Below are 25827 nucleotides of genomic sequence, written 5' to 3' on the forward strand. Positions count from 1 at the left end.
GGGCCCCGCCGCCGCTCCCGGCCCCGGGGGGGGGGCAGGTCTCATCATCCCCGCATCCCCGCTGTCCCCCCACCTCCGTCCGTCCCCGGGCAGACCCCAGCCCCTTGGGCTGCCCCCCCTCTCCCCCCAGGCATCTCACCTGGGGTGGGATGTGGGGCTGGGGGCTGGAGCGGGGGCGCAGACCTCGCCGTGCCCCGTGGGGCGGGAGCGGGTGCGGGGGGGCCCGCTGGGGCAGGGAGCGGCGGGGGGATCCGCGCACATGTCGGCAGATGCGGAAGCCGAAGCTTTTGCTTCAGACGGGGTGAACTCCTCCCGACCCGGCGGAGAGCGGGCACCCACACAGCACAGTCACTTCCCACCGCCACGCCAGACTTCCCGCTGCCGTTAATCTCCCCCCCCCGGGAACCCTCCCTGCTCCCTCTGCCAGGGGGAACGCTCGGGGCCGTGGTCTCAGGCTGGGCCAGGAGCCCACGCGTCCTGTCCCCTCGCCCAAACCCGGGCTCTGCTCTCGCTTAACTTTGCAGCCTGAGTAACGCTCACACCCGGGGGGACCCCGTCCCTGCTGCCAGCGTGGACTGATGTCGCTTTACAGAGGGGGCTGACGTGGGACCTGGCCGGGCACACGCTCCAGCACAGCTTCAGGTGCCACTTTCCAAACCTCAGAGCCGGCAGCGGGGCCAGCGCGCGCGGGGGGTGTTAATTAGCACTCAGCAAAATAGCGGATGCTGCCAAGTCGCAGTGTTTGGTACGGGGAGGGATGGACGGGGGAGAAGGTGCAAGTGCTGAAACAGTGTTAGGTGTGAGATCGGGTTTGGACACGGCACCTCCTGGCTCTTTTTAGCCCTGGGGAGGACTCGCCGCTTAACGAGGAGCTCTGTGCTTCCTGCTGTGGCTGCTCAGCAGCTGGCGTGGTGCCTTCCCCCCTCCCGCGGGTCGGTGGGCACCGTCTCCCCAGCCCTGGGCTCGCAGCCGGCCTCTCCTCTCTCCTGGATCCGGACCTCTCCTCTCTCCTGGATCTGGGCCTCTCCTCTCTCCTGGATCCGGGCCTCTCCTCTCTCCTGGATCCGGGCCTCTCCTCTATCCCGGATCCGGGCCTCTCCGGCAGGGATGGCAGATCCTGAACCCGGCCCCTGCAGGGGCTGCGCTCGGCTCCTGGGGGGCAGCGCAAAATGACAAGGACGTGACCCATTTGGCTTTGCGCAACAGTGAGCTGGGTTGGCCGTGGTCCTGGATAAAATTGGTTTTTTTCTCTGAGGAGCCCAGTGGTGACAGGGAGCTTTCCAGTTGCCTTTGTAGCCAAAGCTGGGAGCAGGGTGGCCGGCAGGCAGTGCTGTGTTGGTCCGTGGGCATGTGGCGACTGGGGGGTGGTGGCCCATGGCCGTGTCTGGCAGGTGGCTCAGCGCGGCGCTGGCCTCGTGGGGCCCTTCCCTGTCACCGCGAACCTGAAGGCTGCCTTGTCGGAGGCAGGAGAAGAGATGCCTGGTGGTGTGGCTTTGGGAAGTGTAGAGTGGAAGGGCCGTGCGTGGGGATCCCTCTGGACCTCAGACCCTCCTGGCTTCCTCCCCTCCTCTCAGGACAATGCCCTCAGAGATCTCTGATCTGGTAGAGCTGCGTCTCCTGGGTCGTTCTGTGATTCCTCCGTGGTGATGCCTGGTGTTTGCCGTGTCCCAGTGCTCACCAGCCTCAGGACCCCGTTTTCCTCTTGCTCACCCGTTTCACATCACTGTATCACAAATTACCTTCATTTATCCATTTTTATGCTGTCGGCAGCCCAGGCTGCCCTCACGTCACTGCTCCACCCCATGATTACATGGCAGAAGGACAGGGGGACAGTTCCAACTTGGTCATTTCCACTTGTGCCCAGGTGATGTGAGAGCTGCTCCGGGACAGAGGCCGTTTCTCTGGGGCAGAGTCCCCCACGGGCCCCATGGCAGTTATGGGTGCTGAACCCCTGATGCTCCTCCTGGGGATTCCCCACCCGGTGTTACATGTCTCCCCATGAGCTGGTTCCTTTCTGCTCTGCCCACATGCCTCTTCTGCCTGGTGCCTCCTCCTCCAAATTTTGGCTCATTCCATGGCTGTGCCAGCTGCTCGAAGCTGAAAGGCAATAACCAGACCCCAGGGACTGGGGTTCCTTCTGTGGTTTCCTCCCCTTTGGCTTGTCCCTTTCCCAGGCCACGTAATGATCCTGCGTGTCCTGCTGGGAACATCGTTGGGGATGCATTTTGTGCAGCACTGATGGTGCTTTCCTGCCACCCACTTGCATTAATGCTCTCATTGCAAAAGAAAAAAGAACCTTTTCCATGGGCCAGCAGGAGTCCTGCTCCTCAGTGATGTCCTCCAAGCGCAGAGTGATTGCTCTGCAATTAATTACTGGAGGATTTTAGTAGAACATCTGGCCACATACGTGGGAAAGGTTTTCCAGCTATTGCAGAAGCTCGAGTGGTTGAGCTGACGTCCCAGTGGCTGCAGGTAAAGTCCATCAGAGGGTGATGGGGAGAACCTGCTCTGCTCTGAGCACTCCTGGAGTGGAGAAGATGCATTTGCAGAGCGGCCGCTGCCACTTTAGCTCTGTTGGCTACGAACACAGCTCTGTTGGCTATGAACCAGCTGCTCTCGGGCAGTGGTGGTTGGTGCTTTGGTGTAAGGGACACACTGAGCTCTCAGCCCACTCTACAGAGAGGGTGACCCTGTGTTCCTACCGCCCGATGGCTCGGCTTCATCTGCTCACTGCTTCCCCTTGCAGCCCAGGTTGGGTGACATCCCAAAGCACCAGAACATACTGGTTCCATACTGGTTTGTGCCTGGTTTAGCCTAGTTTAGACAGCCTCCCAAACTGGTGCAACACAAGCCCATCTGAAATGTGTGTGTGTCCGTAGCTTACGTGTGACCCGGTGAACTGTACCGCTGCAGGGTCAGACACCAGACACCAAAATTAGAGTTAATCTTCAAAAAATGCCAGACTTGTGTGGTTCTGCACAAGCCTCACTTGTGTCTGTGCCTCCCAGCAGCATGGCTGTTGATAAAAGGAGGGTATCTTGGGTTTTGAGGCCTCTTGCCTTATCCAGAGCGATTGATGCACCAGCTGCGGGGCTGAGCCACGCTTGGCACAGAGGATGCTCTCCAAAGGGCCCTGGTTGGGTTTGCTGCTGCAGGAGGGAGGAAAAGAATCTTGGTTTTTTGGCAGCCCTGGATGCCCCTCCTGCCTGTGCTCAGTGAGGTCCTTGGCCAGAGGACACTCACCTCCTGTTCCTCATTCTGCATGGGTCTAATAGTGATTTGGAGAAGTGCGATTGCGGTCAGTAAGTGTTGCAATTGGACAGAATATGGTGCTCATGGTGCAAAGTGCTCTGAAAAAAATGTCGAAAGGTTTGCAAACTCTCTGTCGTATCTTTAAGTAGTCATTAATTCGGAAAGTGGGACGATGGGTCTGTCTGGATGGTTATTGTAAGGGTTTTGCTTCTGGGGGGTCTGGTGTGGGGCTCAGGCTCTGTGAGCAGAGTGCTCCGATGCCTTTTTTTTCCTGCCAATACTGACCTGCAGCACAATCTGATTTTTGGCCCCGTGTGTGGCCTGCCGGGCTCTCAGCATCTGCCTGTGTGTGTTGTGGACTAAGAAGGAATTCCTGGCAACCTAAATCCTGTCTCAGACTCTCTCTGTGCCCAGCTGGGAGCTGTCACAAGCCCATGAATCCCCAGGATAAACTCATTTTCACGGTCTCTCCCCATGGAAAAATCCATCCTGGCACATGCCAGGAGGTTTTGCTGGGATGTGGCTTCTCTGGGGCTGTTTCTGTGTTCCTGGGGGCTTCATGGTGAGAGTCCCCTGCCAGAATCACAGTGACATTGTTTAAACTGTGCGGAGGCACCTGCAACCTTCCCATGGCGGGTGGAGGAGAACAAGCAGCGGAAGGAGGTTGAACCCCTCCTGTGGCAAACACCAGTTTGCAAACACCAGATGACCGTCACCCAGAAGCAGCTTTTCTCCTCCGCAGATTTACCAGCAGCTCAGAGGAAGGTGCCCGCAGCGGCTGATGTCTCAGTTTGGGCAGATGAACCCTGGCGTTAGGGACAAGCGAAGCCTTTTCCTTTGCTGCTGCTGTAAAGTGGAAAAAAATGTGCCATGGAGGCCAAGGGGAGGTGGCTCCAAACCACGCTGGGCTGTTTGTCCCTGAGCGGGCTGGCAGATGCCCTGGCTATGGAGCAGGGAGCGATGGTGGGCGGCTTGTGTGAGGCTGCCCACCAAACCCAGGGCTGAGGAGTCCCAGAGATGGGCTCTGCCGGTCTGGAAAGGGATGGGGGACCCAGAGGAATTGTAGCCAGTTATCCCTGGGCAGGTGGGCACGGGGGGGCAAAAGGGGCCAGTGGGCTCCCACGCCGTGGGGGATCTCCGCTGGCAGGGGGACGCTGCTGGATGTTTCTACCCTCCAAGGAAACTCCTGAACGGGGTCAGGCCCTCCTCCTGGTGCAGGGGGGGAAAAAACAGGCTCCGGAGAGAAACAGTTTGTGTCCTTTTAAGGCAATCCAGAGGCTGGGACTGGAAGGCTCAGGCTGGAAGGGAGGGATTTGGCACAGGCTGCCTGGTGGTGGGAAGCCCGGCCTGCAGGGCCTTCGGTGAAGAGACTTCCCGGCTGCTGTGCTCACACCCCAACCACAGCTCCTGGGGTCCCTGGGGGCACCACAGCCCCCCCGGCCCTGCTCCCGGCACCCTCACGCCTCCGTCCGTCTGTCCCGCGCTGAGACCCCCCGTGCGGCCTGCAGCCGGGCTGGAGAGGGGCCAGTGCCTCCCCACAGCCCAGACACGGCCCGCACCCACCCTGCCCTGCCCGCCCTGCCCTTGGAACCGGGTTGAGATCAATTTCCCTTTCCTCTTGCCTGACAAAATACTCTTACGCCAGAAAAAGCTCGACTTTCCCAGGCACTGGGAGGTGCAAGGCCTGGCTGTGCCTGTGGGCAGAGGGTTTGGGGTGCTCATCCCTCCGTTTGATGATCACACAGCCCCCAGCCTTCTTGTTGCATCCATCCCCCCGTGGGAGCTGGGACGGCGCCGTGTCTCTGCTGTTGGGTGGGCAACTGGGGACCCAGAGATGGGGATTCAGCTGCCCGAGGTGGCCCGGGGGGTCGGTGCTGTGGCAAAGAGTGGGCTCAAAGGCTGTGCCCCCCACGTGCCCCAGCAGACCCAGCTCCCCTTCCTCATAGCCCTGTGGCCGAGCCGAGGGAGGAGACGTGGTCCTGGTGTGCTGTTGGGGGGACACACGCAGTGTGTGGGGACCTGGTCCTGCTGCTTTAGCTGTTCAGGAGTCAGGAAGGGGGTGGCTGTGCCTGCACCAGGGAGGGTGACTTCTGCACCAGATAGGAGCAGAACGGAGAATGGCAGAAGTGTTGAAGGAGAGAGGCCTCTGGAGACCTCCCAAGCTGCAGCTTCTGCCTATTGACCTTTCTTATATCATTGGGCACCACCAGAAAGTGTTTTGTTCTCTCTGTAGGTTGCTGTTAGATCCTTCTTAGCCTCCTCTTGGCCATACTCAACCAGCCTTCCTCAGAATCTCCCTGTAGGACTTTGTTGCTTGAATGTCTCGAGGTTTGTGCTGGCCTGGTCTTCGAAAGTATCAAGGCTCCTCTGGGTTGGAGCTCTGCTACTTGTGTTGTCTGCTCACTGGTTTTTTGGGTTGTCTGCAAATTTGCGGATCAAGGGGCCTCTTGATCATGTCTCATCAGATACGTTTCAGGAAAGAGGAGAGAGAAGCATTTCTATCCTACCAAGGAGCTGCATGGTGGCTTAGGTTGATGCTCAGGTGTTTGCCCTGCACGTTAGTGTGTGTCCCCAGGGCTGCTGATTTCCCAGCCTCTGTGACGGTACCTGTGGTCCTGGAGGACACTGAGATGCCCGAGTATGGGGGGGAACCTGTGAGCAGTTGGCTGGGCAAGGCACAAGCTAGTGATGCTATGGGGGACATGGTGCCACTCTTTGGTGCTATCAGGGGTCAGCTCCTGCTCTTTGGGCAGCCCTGACTGTACCCCTGCCCTGTGTGGTGGCAGAAATGGAAGAGATGTTCAGGGAGGAGAAGCTGGAACTGTTTCCAGCGGGCTGACAGCCTGTAGACTCCCCAGCACCAAGGATCAGTCACCCTGGCCATTGCAGCATCGCCCTGCTGGGGGGTAATGGCAGGGCTGGGATCTAACGAGGGGCTGGAGCCGTGGGTACCTCTGTAAGCACCGTCTCCCATCATTGTCCCACTTCCTCCCTTTTTCCTGGCACAGAAAGGAGCTGGGAGGTCCCACGGCTCCCGGGTCAGAGGCATTTCTGGTCCCTCAGAGGCAGCTGATACTGCTGGGTACTGTAATGATGGGTTCCGTGCTAATTCTGCTAATTATCAGCCCTGTAAATCCATGCTCAGAGCAAACATCCACAGGTGGTCTCTCCTGGGCAGAAGTGGGATGGCTGCAGGAGCTCTGCTGGCACTGCCCCGCTCTGCCCCATCCCTGCCTCCTGCCCGACCTCCCGCCCTGACGCTCCTCCTGCCTCTGCTTTTCTGCAGGATGCCCAACTGGGGAGGAGGAAAGAAGTGTGGTGTCTGCCAGAAGGCAGTGTACTTCGCTGAGGAGGTGCAATGCGAAGGCAACAGCTTCCACAAGTCCTGCTTCTTGTGCAGTGAGTACCAGCCCTTCCCTCGCCCCTCCTGCCCCCTTCCCGCTCCCCGCCGGCTGGGTGCCCCGTCACCTCCTGTTTGTGGGCTCTGTAAGTGCTTGTGAGGATTCCTCCACACACAGCCCTGCTGTGGGGGCCATGTGACAGGCTTTTTGCTTTGCTCCAGACTTGGAAATTCATTCTGCTGAAGGAACACGGATCATCCCAGGACACCAGGGACCATCCAAGTCTTCAGAGCTGACCTCAGCCAGCACCCATGCAAAGACTAGGGCTACAGAGATGATGAGAGGCTTGGAGCATCTCCCTTACAAGGAGAGGCTGAGGGACTTGGGTCTTTTTAGTCTGGAGAAGACTGAGGGAGGAACTGATCAACACCTATAAGTACTTAAAGGGTGGGTGTCAGGAGGATGGGGCTGGTCTTTTTTCAGTGGTGCCCAGTGACAGGACAAGAGGGAATGGGCACAAACTTGAATATAAGAAGTTCCACCTGAACATGAGGAGGAACTTCTTTCCTGTGAGGGTGGCAGAGCCCTGGCAGAGGCTGCCCAGGGAGGTGGTGGAGTCTCCTTCTCTGGAGACATTCAAAACCTGCCTGGACACGTTCCTGTGGGACCTGCTCTGGGTGGACCTGCTTTGGCAGGGGGTTGGACTAAATGGTCTCCAGAGGTCCCTTCCAACCCCATGTGATTCTGTGATTCTGTGACTTTGCCTGTCCCTGCACCAGGGAAAGGCTGGGATGAGTCCTCTACACTGTGTCCAGATGTTCAGGGTTGGAGCATGAGACAGGGACTCTTCAAACAGTGGTGGCAGGAGGTGACATGTCCCATGCAGTGCTCTGAGGTGATGCTAGCTTTAGTCTTCCAAGTGGCTTTGTCACACTAAAAAGGTGGTTGTGCCTTGGGAACTGGCATGGTATCTGCCCCTGTGTCCCAGGAGATGATGGGAAGAAGATGTGGTTGGTCCTGGCCCTTCTGCTGATGGAAGGCTAAAGCATCACCTCCAGTCTGTCTCTGTTGTATGTTTGGACCCAAGTGTCACCTCCAGGGAAGGGCAGTGGAACAGGATCTGGCTGTGGGTTAACTCGTTGCAGAGATCCCTCCCTCTGCCTGGGATCTTCTGTGGGATCCTACAAGTTCTGGGTTTCTGCTGCAGGTCCCCAGAAGCCCTCCCCCTTCCTCTGGGGACACCAGGGCAGCCGTGCAGGGACAGGCGAGTAGTGTTGTGGTGCTGAGAGCAACTCCTTAAACCACATCCAGGGGGGCTGCAGGACCTTTGACTAGAAAGATGACCACTGTCCTCAGCCTGTGATTTACCAGTTTTCTCTCCCCCGCCCTTGAAGACTCCTCTGTAGCACAACTAGGGATTCTCACGTGCTACCAGGGGGCTGCACGTGTCCTGTGTCCCTGGTGACTCATCAACACGGCAGAAGCAGAAGTGCATTTTCAGAGCTGCCCTTGCAGCAGGGCCCCACTGAGGTTTAACGTTTTCTCAGCCGGTCCCCGTGCCCTGTTCCCAGTCTCCCCAGCCCATTGCCACAGGGAGCACAGACGTCAGCTTTTCCATGCGGGCAGCAAGCGGAGCTGGGGTCTGCAAAGGGGCACTCAGCTACAACTAACCTCAGCAGACCTGTTCCAGCAGGGAAATACCAGTGTCCTCATGGGGCCGATCCCTGCCATGCTCCTGTGTCCCCCTGGCACCGATACCGGATCCTTCTTGGCCGGGCTGCCCAGGGTGCACAGCTGGATGCAGATGTGAGGGAGGGAGGCTGCTGCACGTCTCTGCTCCCTGCGCAGCGGGAAGAGTGGCCAGTGCGGCCCGTAGCTCTCGTATGTGGGAGTCTCCAGGCTGGAAACCTTGCTCTGGCCCTCGAGGACTACGGAGGGGAGTTGCAGCTTTCCCTGGGCGGGCAGGGGCTGGCAGTGTCCTTATTGCAGCAGGAAGTCGTGTTTCTTCTGCAGCCTCAGATAAGGAGGGTGGGGAACGTCACCCTCATTTCCCCCCTGCGCTGGCTTTTACCATCTGAGTCCATGTCACTGGGGGACCTCGGTATGGGGACGAAGATGCCATTGCCTCTGCCTGTCCCAGCGACCCCAGAGCACACAGCTGGATCCCTAGGGAAAGCTTCTGCTCTGTGATGCTGGCACCCAGAGCTCAGGGCTGGCCTCCAGGGGCCACGAAATCAGGCAAAGGCCATCCCTATAGAGGTGGCTTCCAGAAAGGAGAACACAGCCAAAGTAGGGAAGAAGGTCACCGCACATCTGCTCATGGACGCAGGTCACCAGGGAGTGGTCCAGAGCCAACTACAGCTGGGGCTCCTGTCCCTGTGCTCTGCAGGCGTAGATAATGTCACTCCACACCTACCCCAGCAGTTCTGTCTGTCCAGTTGCAGGGTCCCCAGTCCAGGCCGTGGCTCACGTGCCATCCCGTAGGACACCCTGGATTCCCAGCCCCGTGCCACAGGCTGTGGGTGATGCTGAGCTGCACCCAGCTCCTGCCTTCCCAGCCTGTTCCCCAGAGCTGCATTTGGGCCTCATCGGGGAACCTGAAGCCTTTATCTTTAAGGGAGGAAAACAAATACTTTGACCTGACCTGCCAAAAAAATAATCAAAAAGGAGCCAAACCTACCACAGCGCATTAGAACTGGAGATCGGCTCAGGGAGTGACTTGATGATTGACTCAGTGGCATCCGTCCAACTGAGTCAATAGTACACGGCAGAAATGTACTCTAATGAGATGGTTTGGCCTCTGAAAGCAGCAGCAGCTCTTGTCTAATTGTTTTGTGGAGAAACTCCGACGCTCTTAGAAAAACAAAGGGTCCTTAACTCGATGAGTGCGGCGCACTGGAATTTCTGCAATGCAGAAACCCAGGAGCTGGGGGCTGATTTCTAGGAAGCAGAACGGGAAAGAATTTTTCTGCTGCCTCTCAAAGCATCTGTGGCTTGTACAGATGAGGGGCTGTGAAAGCTCAGGTTAGAGCTCTGCATCCACCCAGCACCTTGGGAGAGAGAGACAGATAACATTGAGCTCGCTCATTCCCACCCCCAAGACAAAGCTCTTTCAATGTGCCAATTAAAGTGCCCAGATTCCCCTCCTGGAGGGTCTGTCTGGAGGCAGCGTTTCTCCTGATGAGCTCCAAGATAATTCAGAGACAACCCCAACACCACCCCGTTAGCTTGGCACCTATGGGACCAGTTAACCAGAGCTGGTCCTTCCCAACAGGGAGGTGTTCTCCATCCCCAACTGCTGTGATGGGACAGGGGAGCCCATGGCCAGGAGAGGACCCTGCCAGATCCTCCTTAGATGGCAGGAGATGTTTCCCTTTCCACCTCCTTCTCCTCCTCCCAGCAGCAGCACACGGGGTTCTCCGCGGCCCCGGAGGAGAAGCACCATATTTAGTAACTGGGTTGAGGGAAGCTGCCTCTCACCCCCGTGTTTAGTGCCGCGGTTTGTGCTGCTCCGGGAGGAGAGCGCTGCTGTGTTTGCATTCCTGAGATATTGGGAAAGGCCAAGAAACTTTTCTGCTGGCGAAGAGGCCAGCGGGCTGCTGAGAGCCTCGACATTTAAGGCATGTACGCGGGATGGGGGGAGGCTGTGTCCCAGCTGCAACAGGATCCATTTAGTGGCAGCTGCCAGCGCTGCGGACTCTGCCCCGGGTGCCTGGATCCTGCACCGCAGCAGGTAAACACCGGAGATGACTGCGAGCCCCTTGGGTGCCGTTCGCCTCCCGCTCCGGCTTGCTGGGAGGCGTGTTCCAAGGAAGGCTTGGAACCCGATGTGGGGGCTGAGATCAGAGCTGGGACGGGAGTCAGGAAAACCTAAAAATGGGGCGAACAGTCTGTGTGGCCTGAGCCCAGCACCAAGCTCAAGCTCTGGATGGGCTCAGCTGGGACCCCGAGCCTGGCTGCTGTGTCCTCCTGTCCCATCTTGCATCCCCTGTGGATCCCCAAGGCTGAAGCACCCAGCTGGGGTGGTGGTCCTCACCTGAGACCACCCTGATCATGGCATGGACCAGGGAGGACGCATTAGCTTGAACTCTTCCATCGGGGTCTGGAGAGGCAACTGTGCACAACAGTGTAAATGTCCCAAAAACCTTACAGTGCCTCCATAGGTTTGCTTTTAGTCCATCTAAACACAAGATAAAATATATTTGCTTACATGACTTTCCCCTGAGTGCCTATTGCTGTGTGTCTGCAGGTCCCTGGGAGCGTGGCAGAGCTGCAGGGGCAGGGACGTCCATCCCTGGGCTTGTGGGTCCTGCAGTGATTTGGGGGGCAATTTAACCCTCCCCCACCCCGGTTTAAATGCATCTCCAGGGTACCAGCACCAAGAGGGTTAACAGAGCTCTTCCTCATCTGGCGGTTGCTTCCTTTTAAAGCCCGACAATGTTCTTGTTGTGATCCTTATCTCTGGCTGTTTTGCATGCACTCCTTTCACCAGGATTTTGTCTAGGGTTTCCTTACTCCTTGAAAGCCGAGCTGTACTAGCCCTTGTGAGGACTTGTTTCCTCCTTAGTGAGCTCTGGATGAGCAGGCTAATGGCACGGCCCTCCCCTCTTTTCTAGTGGTCTGTAAGAAGAACTTGGACAGCACCACCGTCGCCGTGCATGGAGAGGAGATCTACTGCAAGTCCTGCTACGGCAAGAAGTATGGCCCCAAGGGCTATGGATACGGACAGGGAGCAGGGACCCTGAGCACTGACAAGGGCGAGTCTCTGGGAATCAAATATGAAGAGTGAGTTTAGGTCTTGTTTTTGAAACTGGGGTTGTTGTGGGCACCTTCTCCCCCACATCTGGTGATGGGCCGTGTAGCCCATGCTGAACTTCCAGCAGTATCTCATCTGGAGAGTGCCAGGGGCTGCCCTGCTTTTCTCTCCTTGGGGGAAACCCCCTGAACCCTATTTGCACGGTGGGATGGGGCTTGATGGGACGTGTCCCCATGGTCTGAGTGTGCTGCCTGTCTGTCCCCTCCTCGCACGCAGCCGTGAGGCTGAAGTTTTCCACGGGGCTCCACACATTGTGCTGAAGGCTCCGGGCCCTTCAAATCTGGGTTGGGATTTGTGATCCCATAGCTCTTCCCTGCTCCATCGTGCCTGTGCAGCCCTGCTCATGAACTCCCTCCCACCCACAGGGGCCAGCCCCACCGACCCACCAACCCTAACGCAGCCAGAATGGCCCAGAAAGTCGGAGGTTCTGATGGGTGCCCTCGCTGTGGGCAAGCGGTGTACGCAGCCGAGAAGGTGATTGGAGCTGGAAAGGTAAGAAGGGGAATGGAGTGGATGGGAGATGCACGTGCCACAAGCTGCTGTGTGGCAAGGAGAACTTCAGAGAAGGTCTTGATATGTCCCACAGGCTGGGCTGCCAGTGCCCCCAGCCAGGGCTGTGCTTGGGGACTGGTGGCCATGCTCACCTAGAAGCCTGGCACCAAAAGGAGACCTTGGCATGTCTGAAAATCAGGTTCTTCAGGCTGCCTTGCTCTTACAGGCTTGTAGATGGGAGAGAAATACATTTTGTACTAAACATTTGGAGCACTGCTCAGCAGAGGTCACAGTGGACGTCCCTTCCTCTAGATGTGTTGGGATGATGGACAGTGATGTGGGCCATGGCCACTGCCACCACTAACTGAGCAAGTGCAACATCCAGTGAGATCCTTCCCCATCCTCTGCCACAGGCTGGGATGCTGCAGCCCAAATTCAGGGCAGGGAATGAATTCCAGTGGTCAGCGCTGACCACAGGCAGGGCAAGTAGCTGGAGATGTGGGCATGGGCTCCATGCATCTCTCTTGGGTTGTTCTGCTGCTGGACTGGGTCTTCTCAGGGTGCAACAGCCTTGGCACTTCCTATGTCAAGTCCGTCACTTCACTGGGGTCCTTTGCCATGGCCTTGTCCTACCCAGCTCTGGGAAGCCTCTGTAAGGCGTGGGGACGCCTTCTGCTCTGTCAGCCCTGGGACCCCAAGCAAGGTCCCTGCCCTGAAGCAACCTTCCCCCTGAGGTCAGGGACATGGGCTTGCCAAGGCTGCTTGGCTTCGTGCCGCAGGGGCCGGGATGGCCGTGCTGGGAAAGCCTCTCCCCTCCCTGGTGACACCGGGTCACTCGCTGGCCCCTTCGTGCTCCATCCTCCCTGGGGCTTCTGTTTCTCCTCTGTCCCCAGAGCAAGGGCAGGAGGCATCAAGTCAACAGAAGGGGCCTCCCAGCATCATGGTACCCTGGCTGGCAGTGCAGGGCTTCATGATGGACACGTTGAGAGTCAGCCCAGGGTCAGAAGCCAAACTTAACCTTAAAATGATGATCTGGGCTTCCTGGTAGGTTTCTGGCCTCAGTGTTTATGGGGAACCAAAGCTGGCAAAGCAATTGCACTCAAGCAAACCCGGAGAGGATTCCAGAGCATGTATTTCATGTGCTAATGTTTGCTGGATGACTCCATCTGCTACCTCCTCCTCCAGCCCCCTAATTTCACATTTTCTTCCAAAAAAGGTTTCATGTTTTCCAAAGTGTTTATTTAAATTCCTCCGTGAGCAGCTCTGGCTACTCTAGGTCTGCTCAAAGGCTGTGAGCTCATTTATCCCAGAGGACTGATGGAGCTGTGGGGGGGGGTGGTGTTATTTTTAAACACTGGCTGATTTTGGCATTCTTCGTGTGTGTTTGCTGCCTTCCTTGGAGCTGTCGCTGTGTAGGGGCAGGTGTCCCAACCCCCCACCACCCCGCTGAGGTACAGCAGCGCTGGGTCTCAGCTGGGAAATGCGGGGGAATTATCACACTGCTTGAGAGAGGACAATCTCTAAGGAGGGGGGTGATTACTCCTTGCAAATTATTGTACAAATGAGTTCTGTGAGTGGGGGCAAACGCTCTCTGAAACCAGATCACCACGGGAGCAGTGACCACAGCTGGTGTTTCCTCTCCTGTATCTGCCCCCTGGGCTGGGAGGACCATTCCTTCCAGAATAAAGCTTTTGTCCTGCTCAGACCCCGTGTGCCCCCCTTGTTGTGGGTCAGACCCCGTGTGACAGCCCTGTCCCCGGGTGCCGTCTGACCGGGCTCTGCTCCTCTCCTGCAGTCCTGGCACAAGTCCTGCTTCCGCTGCGCCAAGTGTGGCAAAAGCCTGGAGTCCACCACCCTGGCAGACAAAGACGGGGAGATCTATTGCAAAGGTGAGTGCCCCCTTCCCCGCTGGCTTGTCCTGGACCTCGAGGGGTGGTGGCAGGGGGAGAAAAGCCCCGTGCAGGGAAGCGGGGTGGCCCTGGGGTTTGGGGAGGTGGTGGCCCCAGAAGCTGTGTGTGGGGACTGGCTGGGCACAGAGCTGGGGGATTTCCCGCTGTGCCTGGGGCCTCTCTGTTTGCCCAACAAATAAGGCAAACCCCGTCCCGTTTAGGCAGCGCCTGCTTCGAGGGGAGGACCCTCTCCTGTTCCGATGCCGGTCTCACCCGTCTCTCCCTTCCCGTCCTCTGCAGGTTGCTACGCCAAGAACTTCGGTCCCAAGGGCTTTGGCTTTGGGCAGGGCGCCGGGGCGCTCATCCACTCGCAGTGAGGCACCGGGACCAGGCTCCCCGCTGGCCCAGGGCTGGTCCGTGCCAGCCTCTGCTGCCCGACCCTGCCCGCACCCGCCGTCAGCATCCTCACCATCGTCAGTAACCACCCGCTACTTCTCAGCACGAGCCCCTTCCTCCCCGCCGTGCCCCAGCGCACCCCGAAGCTGCGGCAGTCCCAGCGTCGTCCCCACGGGGTCCTGCTGGCGCGGGGGGGGGACAGCTCACACCCACCCGCGGCGAGGCCCCCGCGCCCCAAACGTGCTGCTGCTCCGCGTTGCCCGTCCCGCCGGGATGCGTGCTCAGCCGCGCCGTGCCACCCAGCAAGCAATAAACATCAAAGCTGACCGATGCCTGGCCTTGCCGGAGAGTTTATTCCCCGTCTGGGGCTGCGGGGGTGCACTGGGTGAGCTGGGGGTCTGGAGGCAGAGGGAGGACGGGAGTTGTTTGCAATCACAGAATCACAGAATCGCAGAACAGTCATGGTTGGAAGGGACCTTTGAGATCATCGAGTCCAACCACAAAAAAAACCACAACACTACCAACCCCAAAAAAACCAAACCCCCAAAAAACCCAAAAAACCCCAAAAAGCCACCACCAACAAAAAATCCCCCAACAATCTCAGGCACTAGAGCAGGCCCTGAGGTGCCACGTCCACCAACCCCAAAAAACCAAACCCCCAAAAAACCCAAAAAACCCCAAAAAGCCACCACCAACAAAAAATCCCCCAACAATCTCAGGCACTAGAGCAGGCCCTGAGGTGCCACGTCTACATGTTTCTTAAATCCCTCCAGGGATGGTGACTCCACCACCTCCCTGGGCAGGCTGTTCCAGGGCCTGACCACCCTCTCAGGAAAGTAATTCTTCCCAATATCTGATCTAAACCTCCTCTGCCACAGCTTCGGCCCATTTCCTCTGCTCCTGTCACTATTCCCTTGGGAGAAGAGGCCAAACCCCACCTCTCTACACCCTCCTTTCAGGGACCTGTAGAGGGCAATGAGGTCTCCCCTCAGCCTCCTCTTCTCTGAACTAAATATGCCCAGATCCCTCAGCGTCTCCTCATAGGACTTGTTCTCCAGACCCCTCCCCAGCTTGGTGGCTCTCCTCTGGACACGCTCCAGCCCCTCAATGTCCTTCCTGTAGTGAGGGGCCCAGAACTGAACCCAGCACTCGAGGTGAGGCCTCACCAGTGCCCAGTCCAGAGGCACCATCACTGCCCTGCTCCTGCTGGCCACTCTGTTCCTCATACAAGCCAGGATGCTGTTGGCCTTCTTGGCCACCTGGGCACACTGCTGGCTCCTGTTCAGCCAATGGTCCACCAACCCCCCCAGGTCCTTTTCTGCTGGGCAGCTCCAGCCACTCTGCCCCCAGCCTGTAGCATTGCCTGGGGTTGTTGTGACCGAAATGCAGGACCTGGCACTTGGCCTTGTTGAACCTCATCCCATTGGTCTTGGCCCATTGATCCAACCTGTCCAGGTCCCTCTGTAGAGCCTTCTGACCCTCAAGCAGATCAACACTCCCACCTAGTTTGGTGTCATTTTGGTCATTGTGGCTTGCAATTAGAGCGCGGAGGCAGGAACTGCTGGGTGCAGTTTGACACGGTCCAGCTGTGGCCAGCTGTGCTCTGCGGGACCGGCTCTCCCCCTGGCTCCCGCGGTCAATAACCAGTTCAGAAGCAGTGGTTGGTGCTGGGAGGCCCAGGACAGACCTTCTCGGGTGTGTCGGTAGCACAACATGCGTGGACGCCTTTTCCAAACCCCTATCACTGCTTTGAGGTGGCGCCTCTCCAAACAGGCGTGCCTGGCAGTGCTGAATAATTAACCACTTTTCACCTACTCCCTGGATTTTTAGCAGCGCCGTGGATCATTAAAGCCGGCAGTTTGGCAGCTTCCCAGATATAATTCGTTTTCATCTAAACTCTTAACTTTCCTCCTGTGATTCTCTGGTTTGACCGGTGTGACATACTCATAAGATCACCCTCACTGAAGCTTGGAGTTATGAACTCCACAGGGAATTTAGTTTTGGCTTTATTATTTTTTTTTTAAGTTATAAACATTGTGGTTGAGTAAATGAGATGGGTAGTGTTTTGAGAAGCACAACAGAGGCAGAAATCCTTCTGTGGGGCAGGACTCAGGCTCCTTTATCAACTTAAGCATTGTCTCCCGCTCATCACACCCTGGGACTTTACATGATGCTTTTGAAGCTGAAATGGGGAGTGAGCCCTTTAAACATCTCCAAAAATTCCCCCACTCCAGCTTTCCCAGTCTGTGACCCATTCCAGCTGGTCCCGTTGCTCCGGGGTGTGTGGATGGGGTTTGGTGGGGCGATCGCAGACGGCGCTTGGTGTGTGGAGCAGCCAGCCCAGGCTCGGGGACGCGGTGGTGGGTCAGGAGCTGTAGCACAGCGGGGTCCCACCACCCTCGGTGGAGAGACAGAAACCTGGCTGCCTCGTTGGGCAGCAGCCCTGCTCCCCAGGGAGGTGTCAGGGGTTAGGAAGCTCCCTGCTTTCTCCAGGAGCACGTGGTGGATGCTGGGCTCCTGCGGCATGTCAGCTGGGTGGGCCACAGGGATTGCACCCAAGCAACGCTGTTTAGTCAATAAAGGTAGAACAAGTCTTTCTTTAGGCTCTTCTTCCCGTAGTTATAGACGTTGTGTCAAAGAGAGGGGAGGTACTGACATATTGCAAGTGTAATGGACCCCAAAGAGGCCATTGGCTCTTGGAGACCTGGTGAAAGTCAGAAGAAAATGTTGGGTTTGTGTTTACCAGGGTCACAGAAAGAAGTAGGGCAGAAGGGCCCTGCAGAGGTCTTGAGTCCAACCTCCTGCTTAAGGCAGGGCTAACTCCAAAGGCCAGGTTGATCAGAGCCTCTGGTGGCCAGTCAGGTTTGGAAACCCTTCAAGGATGGAGATCCCACCACTATGGGTTTTGTCACAGTGTTGCACCCAGAGAAGGTTGTTTTCCTAATGACATCAGGGTTTCCCTTGTGCCAACTGTGCCTGTTCTCTCTTGTCCTTTTGCCATGCACTGCTGTGTCTCCCTTCTCCACAACCCTTCTCTAGGTGGTGGAAAACTGAAGTTTGGTCTCACTGAGCCCTCTCTTCTCCAGGCTGGTGGGTCTCTGGTGAGCTTTCAGTCCCAGGTGACACCATGGCTGTGTCCTGGGTCAGGACAAACCTTGCCCTGAGGGTTTGCAATTGGTGCCACACGCCTGCTGGAGTTGTGTTGTTCACCTGAGAATGGCTTGGGGAGTGACAGAGACCAACCCCCCTGGCGTTAGCAGAGGCTGTCAGCGTGGAGAGAGCAGGGGCTGCACATCCAGACAGAGGGCAGGATGTGGGCTGGAGGATGTGGTGGAGCTAGACCCAGGAGATGCATGGTGGGATTCGAGGTGCTTTTTGGGCATCCCCTGCCCAAACTGCCGTGGGATGGCTGTGACCATCTGCTTCCCTCTGCTGGTTACTGCTCCCCGTGCATGGCCACGGCCCCGCATCAGCCAGCCAGCGGGCCTGGACATCTGCACCCAAGTGTTGTCCAAGTCCCTGTAGAGGCAGCAGAGCTGCGTTGCACCCAGCAGCACCCATCCCTCCCTGCTGCTGCCATGGGGGCTGCCAGCCCTTGGGAAAGGGGCTGTGGGACCCAAACCCACCTCCGAAGAGACAAGCCAGAGGGTTGAGTCGTTGGCTGAGCACCTGAGCTTGGAGGCTGGTGGTGATGGTACCACTCCAAGTGTTGGACTGGAGCCCCCTCAGACCCCACAGCTGGTGGTGCCAGGGCATTGCTTGGCCATGAGCAGTTTGTGGGTGTCACCCTGCCCAGCTGAGTCCTGCAGTCCCCGTTTCCTGCCCGTAAGGGCTCTGTGGACAGGACCTGTGTGGTGACCATGGGATCTCTGCTTGCCAGCAGCCTGATGCAGCGAGTCCCGTTGGGTTTGCTGGAGGGCAGGAGCTGCAGCCTTGGCCTCCAGGATGAGCCTCCTGCCCTGCAGGTCTGGGGATGGACAGTTGGGGAGAGAGGAATGGAGAGGGACTTGGTCAAAGCTCCTTCACATCCATGGCTGTGGGAAAATGACCTTTCCATGGTGGCTGGAGCCCGGAGAGGCAGCAAGCAGCGGAGCTGGGGCCTGGGGTGGTGGTGGGGTTGGCAGCCCTTGGCTGTCCCCAGGGTGGCGAGGAAGGAGATGGGGCTGGCTGGTGAACCAAAAGTGCCCACGGACATCCCAGCTCGCTGGAGCAGAGCTGGGAGCAACAGTCCCGAAACTACTCACCCCCAAATTTCCAGGGCTCAGCATCCCTGTGCCTGGGAAAGCAGCCTTAGATGCTCCTTCAGGGAGGGAACCCACACATCTGCCCTGCTCCTCCTAAAGGTCCTGGGGTGCTCGGGATGACCTCCAGGGCTGTGCTGCCCCCCCGGCTGTGCCCGGCCCCACGCTTCCTTTGGCTGCGGGGGTGTCGAGAGCCGCAGGGGTGCCGGGGCCGCCTGACGTCACCAAACCGGGTCTCCTGGGACCGCCGGGATCTCTGCCAGCGTGGCGAGGTTGGCCCCAGGGAGCACGAACCAGTTCCTGGCTCCGGCAGCCGCTGCCCTGCCCTCTTAATGAGGGATAATTAGGTGCATCTCATCAGCGCTGCAGACTTGCCCCCCAGCCACGTCGGCTGAAGGCAATACCCCCAGCAGGGACGGGGGACATGGAGGGGCTGGGGCAAGAGGGGCTCCAGCTGGGGACACCGGGGGGCTGTTGGGCTCTGTGGGGGCACAAGCGGGGCGATTTGGGAGGTGAGCACGGGGACAGCGGCTGTGAGCCAGGGACCTGGGGGTCGACCTGTGGGCTACCAGCCCCAGACAGTGACCCCGGCACATTCCTGGGGGATTTTTTCCCCTCCTAGACCTGGGCGAAGGGACCTGCACCCTCAGCATCTCCTGGGGCACCTCCAGCTGCCCAGCAGGCTGTGACCATCACCCCCTTTGGCAGCCCACGGCCAGCGTGAAGGTCCCCGATGTCCCTGCCTGCATGACCCGGTGAGCCCCTCCGTGCCAGGCGCTGGCAGAGGAACAGAGGAGGCTGCGGTGGCCGGGAACGAGACGGGCTGGAAAGGAGACGGGTGTTTCGCTGCAGGGGAGGGTGGACTCCGGCGGGACCGGGCTGTGCCGCGCTGCCCCGGCCCTGCTCCGGGGGTGCATCCCCCCCTGCACGGGTCACACCAGGCTGGGGGACGCTGGTCCTCGCTTTGGGACAGGCTGGGGGCTTCCACCCCCTGTCACCCAGGGGATCTGGGGGATGGGAGCTCTGTGTGCTGAGGGCTGGGCCAGCACCCTTGGGTGCAGGGCTGGGTGGGTGTCATGGCTGTCCCCACTGCAGGAGACATCTCAGAGTGGTGACACCAGACATCTCCTGTCTGCGTGTGTCCCCCGTCCTGGGCTGCCACTCAGGGGTCCCCACAGCCCCTGCATGGCTGGTGCTGCACCCACAGCCCCCTGCCCCAGCTGGCACTGCACCCCATGACTCTCTGCCCCAGTTGGCACTGAACCCCACAACCCCCCGCCCCAGCTGAAACTGCACCCCACAACCTTATCTGTAAGTGAGACTGTGCCCCATAGCCCTCTGCCTGGCTGGTGCTGCACCCCACAGCCCCCTGTGCCCCCCAGCACTGCATGCTATAGCCCTGTGCCAGCTGGCACGGCACCCCCCAACATCTGGCACTGCAACCCCAACATCTGGCACTGCACCCCATGCCCGGGCTGCCGTGCAGAAGGCTCCATGCAGACCTGTCCCCCCACCCTGCCTCTTTGCGGGAGGACCCCGGGGGCAGCACCTGCCCGCAGGCACCCCGAAAACGCCTCCCGGGTGAAGTGGGGCTGCACCGGGCCTGGCTGGGCTTCGCCTGGGCGTGAAGGGAGCCTGCACGGCAGGAGGGGCCAGGCGAGGCGGGGAGGAATGCGAGTGGGAGAGCGGCCGGGCATGTAGCGACAGCTCCTGGGGCGCGCGGCGTCGGGGATCCCACACGCTGCACGGGGCAGGGAGCAGAGCCCCGGCAACAGGGCTGGCAGCCGGCATGGGGCACCCCATGGCTCACCCCCTCTGAGAGCCAGCCGGCTGAGGGCGGCGAGTGCCCCGGGGGCAGCACGGCTGCCGTGGGGGTCCTGGCCCTGGGGAGCCGGGCTCCGACTGGAAGGGCTGGAAATCCCCCGGCGGGTGATGCCCGGCTGCGCCGAGACTTGGTGCTGAGGGTCCTGGGGGGGCAGAGGAGCCGCTATGACCCCCGAGAAGGTGCTGAGAGAGGGGGTGCTGGAGAAGCGGAGCGGGGGGCTGCTGCAGCTCTGGAAGAAGAAGCGGTGCCTGCTGACGGAGAAGGGGCTGCAGCTCTTCGAGCCCAAGGGCTCGCGGCGCAAGGAGCTGAGCTTCGCCCGCATGAAGGCGGTGGAGTGCGTGGAGTGGAAGGAGCGGCACATCTACTTCACGGTGGTGATGGACGACAGCCACGAGATCGACTTCCGCTGCGCCCAGGAGGACCCGGGCTGGAACGCCGAGATCACCATGGGCCTCGTCCGCTTCAAGAACCAGCAGGCGATCCAGGTCGTGCGCGCCCGGCACAGCTGCCGAGCAGGTACCGGACCCCGTGGGTCGGGGGGGACAGGACCCTCTGGAGGATGAGGTCCCCAACAGCTGGGTCCCCTCTACGAGTAGTTCCCCATGGGAATCACAGATTCCACGGGGAATCCCATGGGTGGGGATGGGTCTGCAGGGTGGTGGTCCCGTGTCCCCCCCAACATGGGCTGGTCTCTGCCCTTCACACCCCCTGCTGGGCTTCACCTCCTGCTTCCCTAGAGAGGGACTTTCTGACACCCTCCCTGGGTCTGGGGTGGCCGTGAGGGATATGGGGCTCTTTGCCATCTTGCACGTGGGGTGGCAGTGAGGGCCAGGGCTGGCTCCACTCCCCAGCTCTCCTCGGGGAGCCCCACGTCCCAGCGCTGGCCTGGGGGGGTAACAAGCGCCTTCTCTCTGCAGTGGTGCAGTTGGACGCAGCCCCGGTGGGACAGCCTCTGGACGCGCAGCACCCGAAGAGCAGGATGGAGGTGGCCCTTGGCTCGGCGGGCGGTGGGGAGAATGGGATCCCAGCGGGCAAGTGAGGCCACTGCTGTCTGCGGCCCAGGGACAGGGACAGTGGCCCCAGGGAGGCCAGTGCAGGCGCTGGCCCCCCCGTCCTGGGGCAGGACAGAAGCACCACAGGAGCTGGGCTGGCACAGCTGCAGGGGACAACCCACATCCCCTTGGCACGGCGGGGCAAAGGACACAGTCAGGGCCACCACCTAGGGCTCTGGACATGGCAGGAGGTGACATCCCTGCCTGGGGACCCACCGTCCTTCAGCTGACATGGCCAGGACATCGGTGGACTGGTGGAGACCCCTGGGCCTCTCCTGCAGGACAGGGGATGGGATGGATGAGGTGGAGCCCAAAGGAAGCCGTGCGACAGTGAGCTCTGCCCGAATGCCAGTGACACTGGGACAGACGGATGCGGATGGGGACACAGCCCCCCCGAGCCCCCATGTTGGGAAGGGGCTGGAGAGCTGCTGCTGCAGCAGGGACCCCTCTGGACACCGTACCTGGATGGCACGGTGACACGGCCATGCTGCTGGACACTGTCCTGCCCTCGGGCTAATGGGGGATACTGGGGAAGGCAATGGGGACCATGACTCCCTGTACCAAAAGTGTCCCCAAACAGGACCTTCTGCTGCTTACCCTGGTGTTGCTTTGATTTGTGGGACCCCAGAGGGTATGGGAGAGCACAAATCCTGCACAGAGCTTCGCCGGTCATTGGCATCCCCCTAAATCTGCCCCTAATTTCCACAGTCGGGCCCCGAACCCCCCGCTGCCACCCAGAGCCCCTCTGGTCACCCCAGCTGATGCGCCCGTGTCCCCAGGGATTCCCACGGTGGTTTGTGGGACCCGGGGCCGGTGCTGCCCGGCTGCGCAGGCAGGGACGGCGGCAGGGGAAGGGATGGCTCTGCCCCGACAGGCAGCGCAGACGCCAGCGCCCGGAGCCACCGAGCTCCACAAGCTGCAGCCTGAGCCCCAGCCCCGCGGCCGCGGGCGCTGCAGATCCGCCCGGAGATTGCCCGCCCGCGTGGGAATCGGGGAGCTGTGGCAGCCACCCCCAGCCTGGGGCCCGTGGCGTCCCGTCCCCCTGCCAGGGCAGCTCCGGGGTGGCTCTGGGGAGGGATGGTGGCATAGATGGAGCCCCCCCACCAAGCAGGGCCAGGCTCCTGCTGACTCTTTCTGAGAAAGAGGAAATAATATTCCCAGAGCCTGGGAATAAGCATTTTGGTGTTTTTCCACCCGAGGAAGCCTGCTTGGCCATTGCTGTTCTCAGAGCTTCATTGGCTGAGAAATCCCCCTGCTTGTGAGCAGAGAGACGTGGGGAGTCCAAGCTGGGGGGGTGTAGATAAAGTCAGATCCAAACCCTGTATAGATGGAGCTCTGCACCGTCCCTGTGCCACAGCAGGGACAGAGGGACCAAAACATGGTGGGGCTCCAGGGCTGCTGGGACCTGGTGTAGGCATGGGATCTCCTGCTCTAGGCATGGAGCCCTGTGTGGACCAGCCCCCCAAACCAGGTCCCTGCACACATTTTGGGGGGAAATGGTGGTGTCAGTGGTTGGAGGAAGGTGCTGGTGCTCACACAGTGTTTCCATGGCAAGGATCTCTTTCCTAGGGTTTCTTGTAAATCCCCAGCTCCTGCAGTCAGGGTCAGTGCAGTGAAGGTCATTCAAAGTTCTACAAGCATCCTGAGCCTGTGCCATGGCAGGGTAGCAACCAGGGGTGGGGTGCACCCAGCATGAGGGGTTTTTCAAAGTCTTTTGAATTTAGAGCCAGTTGTGGGTGGTCTGACCTCATTTTCCGCTTTTTTGCTCTCTCACTCACTGTAAATAGGTATTTTCTGTTTCTCAAGTCCCAGCAAGAAATTTGGGGAAGAAAATGGTCAGAATGGGTGTGTGCAAGCACCAGCCCTGGCCTTGGACACATCCACATCAGAGAGGCCATGGTACCTGTGAGCTGGGGAGAAATTTAGGTGGTTAATGGAGGGAGAGGGAGAGGAAGAGCAAGGCAAATCACTGTGTTGGTGTTTCAGGCCTGGGCATGGGGAAAGGCAAAGTTTTCCATCCCCATTCTCAGCTCCTCGTCCCTCTGCAGAACAATCTACAGCCAAAGCCCCTGACTGTAGCCTGTATCCCCCCAGGTTTGGGAGATTCTTCTGCGCAGACACCCAAATCTGCCAGACCCAGCCTCGGCGGGTGGGCTCCGAGCCCAGCCCTGGGAGCAGGCGAGCAGCGAGCGGGTGGGAGGAGGGATGGCTTCACCCGCCGCCTGCGAGGGCTGAGCTTTTCATGCAGAGGAAAAGGTCACCCCGAGACTGAAAAGCAAATAAACAGCCAAGAGCCTCAGCCAGAGAGCGGAGCAGGGATGGGGCCGGCGGCGGCCGCATCCCCCATCACCAGGAACGTGCTGCAGCACATGGCCAGCCCCAGTGGGGCTCAGTGTCGGTGGGTGAGGTTGGGGTGAAGATGGGTGATTTTTCCCAGTGAAAATCTCCTGCAGACAGGGGCTCAGAGAGCAGGGGGGTTTGCAGGGGGATGGCAGGGGTTGGGGGGAGAAGGGCCCAGGAGCGCTGCAGGAGACCAAGTGCTGGGAAGGTATTCTTACTTGCCTCTTTGCACAGCGGTGGGGATGCAAAGGGAGGTCACAGGGTGCTTCCAGCCAGCCCAAAAAGCAGGGAGAGGACACACGGGAAGCATTTCTAACATCCCTGGGGGTGGGGAAACCGAGGCACGGTGGGGGTTGGTCAGCATGCAGCCTTACAGCACCCCCCAGCACCCTGGCTCTGGCTGTGGAAAGAGGCTGGCTCCTGGGGACCCCATTGCCGGGGACAGCAAGCAGAGCTGGGGCTGAGCCCCAAAACGGAGCGAGGTGCCCCGGAGCCACCTGAGTTCAAAGGCAGGAGCCTGAAAATCCGGCTCTGCTGCTCCCAGCGCCGAGGTGCCCCTGCGCCATCGACCCTCCCCACGCTGCTCGGAGGATGCTGGGGCTCCTCTGCGCGGGCTGGGGGCTGCCCGGTGCCTCTGACCCCAGGGCCAGGGGCTCTGCCAGCACCCAGGGGTGCCGGGGATGGCACCCTTTGTGCAGCACAACTGGGGTGAGGTCGAGTGCAGGGGAGGTGACAGAGGGAGCTTCAGGGCCCTTTTTTCCACCCAACGAAATCCCAGCGCCCAGCTCTGTCTTTGGGGTCAGTGTGGGGCTGGGTGGAGATGGTGAAGGCAGTGGGGGTCACGTTGCTGGGACAGGGGTCTGCAGCATGATGGTGCCAGTGCTTTTTGGCAGGTGAGACCTGTGTGTACCTCTTCGACCATGGTGTGCACCTCTTCCACCATCATGTGCCTGCAGGGAGGCTGGCAGTGCCTTGCTTCTCCTGCGAACGTCGGTGTAGTTTGTGGGTGGTTTTTCCTCAGATAAAAAAGAAAAGAAAAATAAATCACCGTTGTAGCATGCAGTATTATTTTTTTTTAGCTTTGGGTCAAGTGTCTGGCTCCCTTCAGATACTCCTATTGCCCATCCTTAATTATAATTCCTAAATCACTGGATTTTGGTTTGGAATCCAGAGCCTGTCCCAGGCAGTGCCAGGCTGCAGAGCTGCCCTGTGCCCCCCTGCACCCACACGCTCCGGGGGAGCCGACGGCCGGGGCACCCACAGCAGCCCCGTGCTGGGTTTGGCCACCTCCTGTAAAGTCCTCTTGCATTTGAGTGTAGGAAGAAATGCCACCAACTGTAATACAGAGCTTGGGGTGAGGTGGGGGGGATCCGGGCATGGATGGCAGGGATTGCACGTGTGTTAGTTCCCCATCCCCAATGTCCTGATGTTGTGTCTTCAAAGGGTGTCCCAGGGAGGTGGTGGTGGGTGATGAGCGTGGTTGTGGACATCACCCACAGGCAGAGCTGGTGGAGCCAGTGGGAGGGAAGGGGCTCACCACCCTCTCTGGCATTGCATGAAGAAATAAAAATAGTGGCCAGGCGATGGTGGAGCTGCAGAGGGCAGCAACGGAGCTGAACAGGCGCCAGCGCCCGGCCCTCACCCGCTGTCCCCAGGCAGCAGCCACCAGGCTGCCCCCGGTGATGGGGAGGCTCAGCCCAGCCTTGCAGCAGAAGGGGATGCTGAGGTGCACGGGGTGTCTCAGAGACAGATGGGAGGGCTTGGAAATACTCCAGAAATGTCTAAAAAGTGTGTCAGGATGTCTGCCTGGGCCTGAAATTTTGGATTATTTGGAATAGTATATTTTTTTCCCCTGTGAATTATTTTGCCTTAGGCTGAAAACCAGGCTGGTTTTTAGGATATTTAAACTGACATTGCTGTTGAACCGTGTCAGCCCATTAGCATGGACAGAACCGCCAACATCCCCCTCTTGTATATGAGAGCTGTCAAGATCGACATTGGGAAGGTTTCATGTGTCACTTGGCAAAACCACAGAAAGCTTAAAGTCTTCAGTGGGTGGCTCAGCTCCATTTTAATAATGTCTTTCCACTATCCCAAAGTAGATAATTGCTCCTTATTTAATAAAGGGTGGCACGAGGCGGGGAGCGTGTGCTGCTTCTAAAGAACCCGTTGGCTTTGAGAGA

At 59.1% G+C, this 25827-nt stretch overlaps 2 protein-coding genes across 2 annotated transcripts; both read left to right on the top strand.

The window, feature by feature from the left end:
• The first annotated feature begins 492 nt into the window (after positions 1-492).
• CSRP1 (cysteine and glycine rich protein 1) lies at positions 493-14517 on the top strand. The gene is made up of 6 exons (XM_014946275.1): positions 493-642; positions 6539-6651; positions 11210-11378; positions 11775-11901; positions 13697-13790; positions 14091-14517. The coding sequence occupies exons 2-6, from the start codon at positions 6540-6542 to the stop codon at positions 14165-14167; spliced, it is 579 nt and encodes a 192-aa protein (XP_014801761.1). The 5' UTR covers positions 493-642; position 6539; the 3' UTR covers positions 14168-14517.
• Positions 14518-20130: 5613 nt separating this feature from the next.
• Positions 20131-21819, top strand: PHLDA3 (pleckstrin homology-like domain, family A, member 3). The gene is made up of 2 exons (XM_014946307.1): positions 20131-20768; positions 21170-21819. The coding sequence occupies exons 1-2, from the start codon at positions 20417-20419 to the stop codon at positions 21289-21291; spliced, it is 474 nt and encodes a 157-aa protein (XP_014801793.1). The 5' UTR covers positions 20131-20416; the 3' UTR covers positions 21292-21819.
• Positions 21820-25827: the final 4008 nt, after the last annotated feature.

The sequence above is a fragment of the Calidris pugnax genome, unplaced genomic scaffold (genome assembly GCF_001431845.1).
Source record: "Calidris pugnax isolate Ruff unplaced genomic scaffold, ASM143184v1 scaffold116, whole genome shotgun sequence".
NCBI classification, from domain to species: Eukaryota; Metazoa; Chordata; class Aves; order Charadriiformes; family Scolopacidae; genus Calidris; species Calidris pugnax.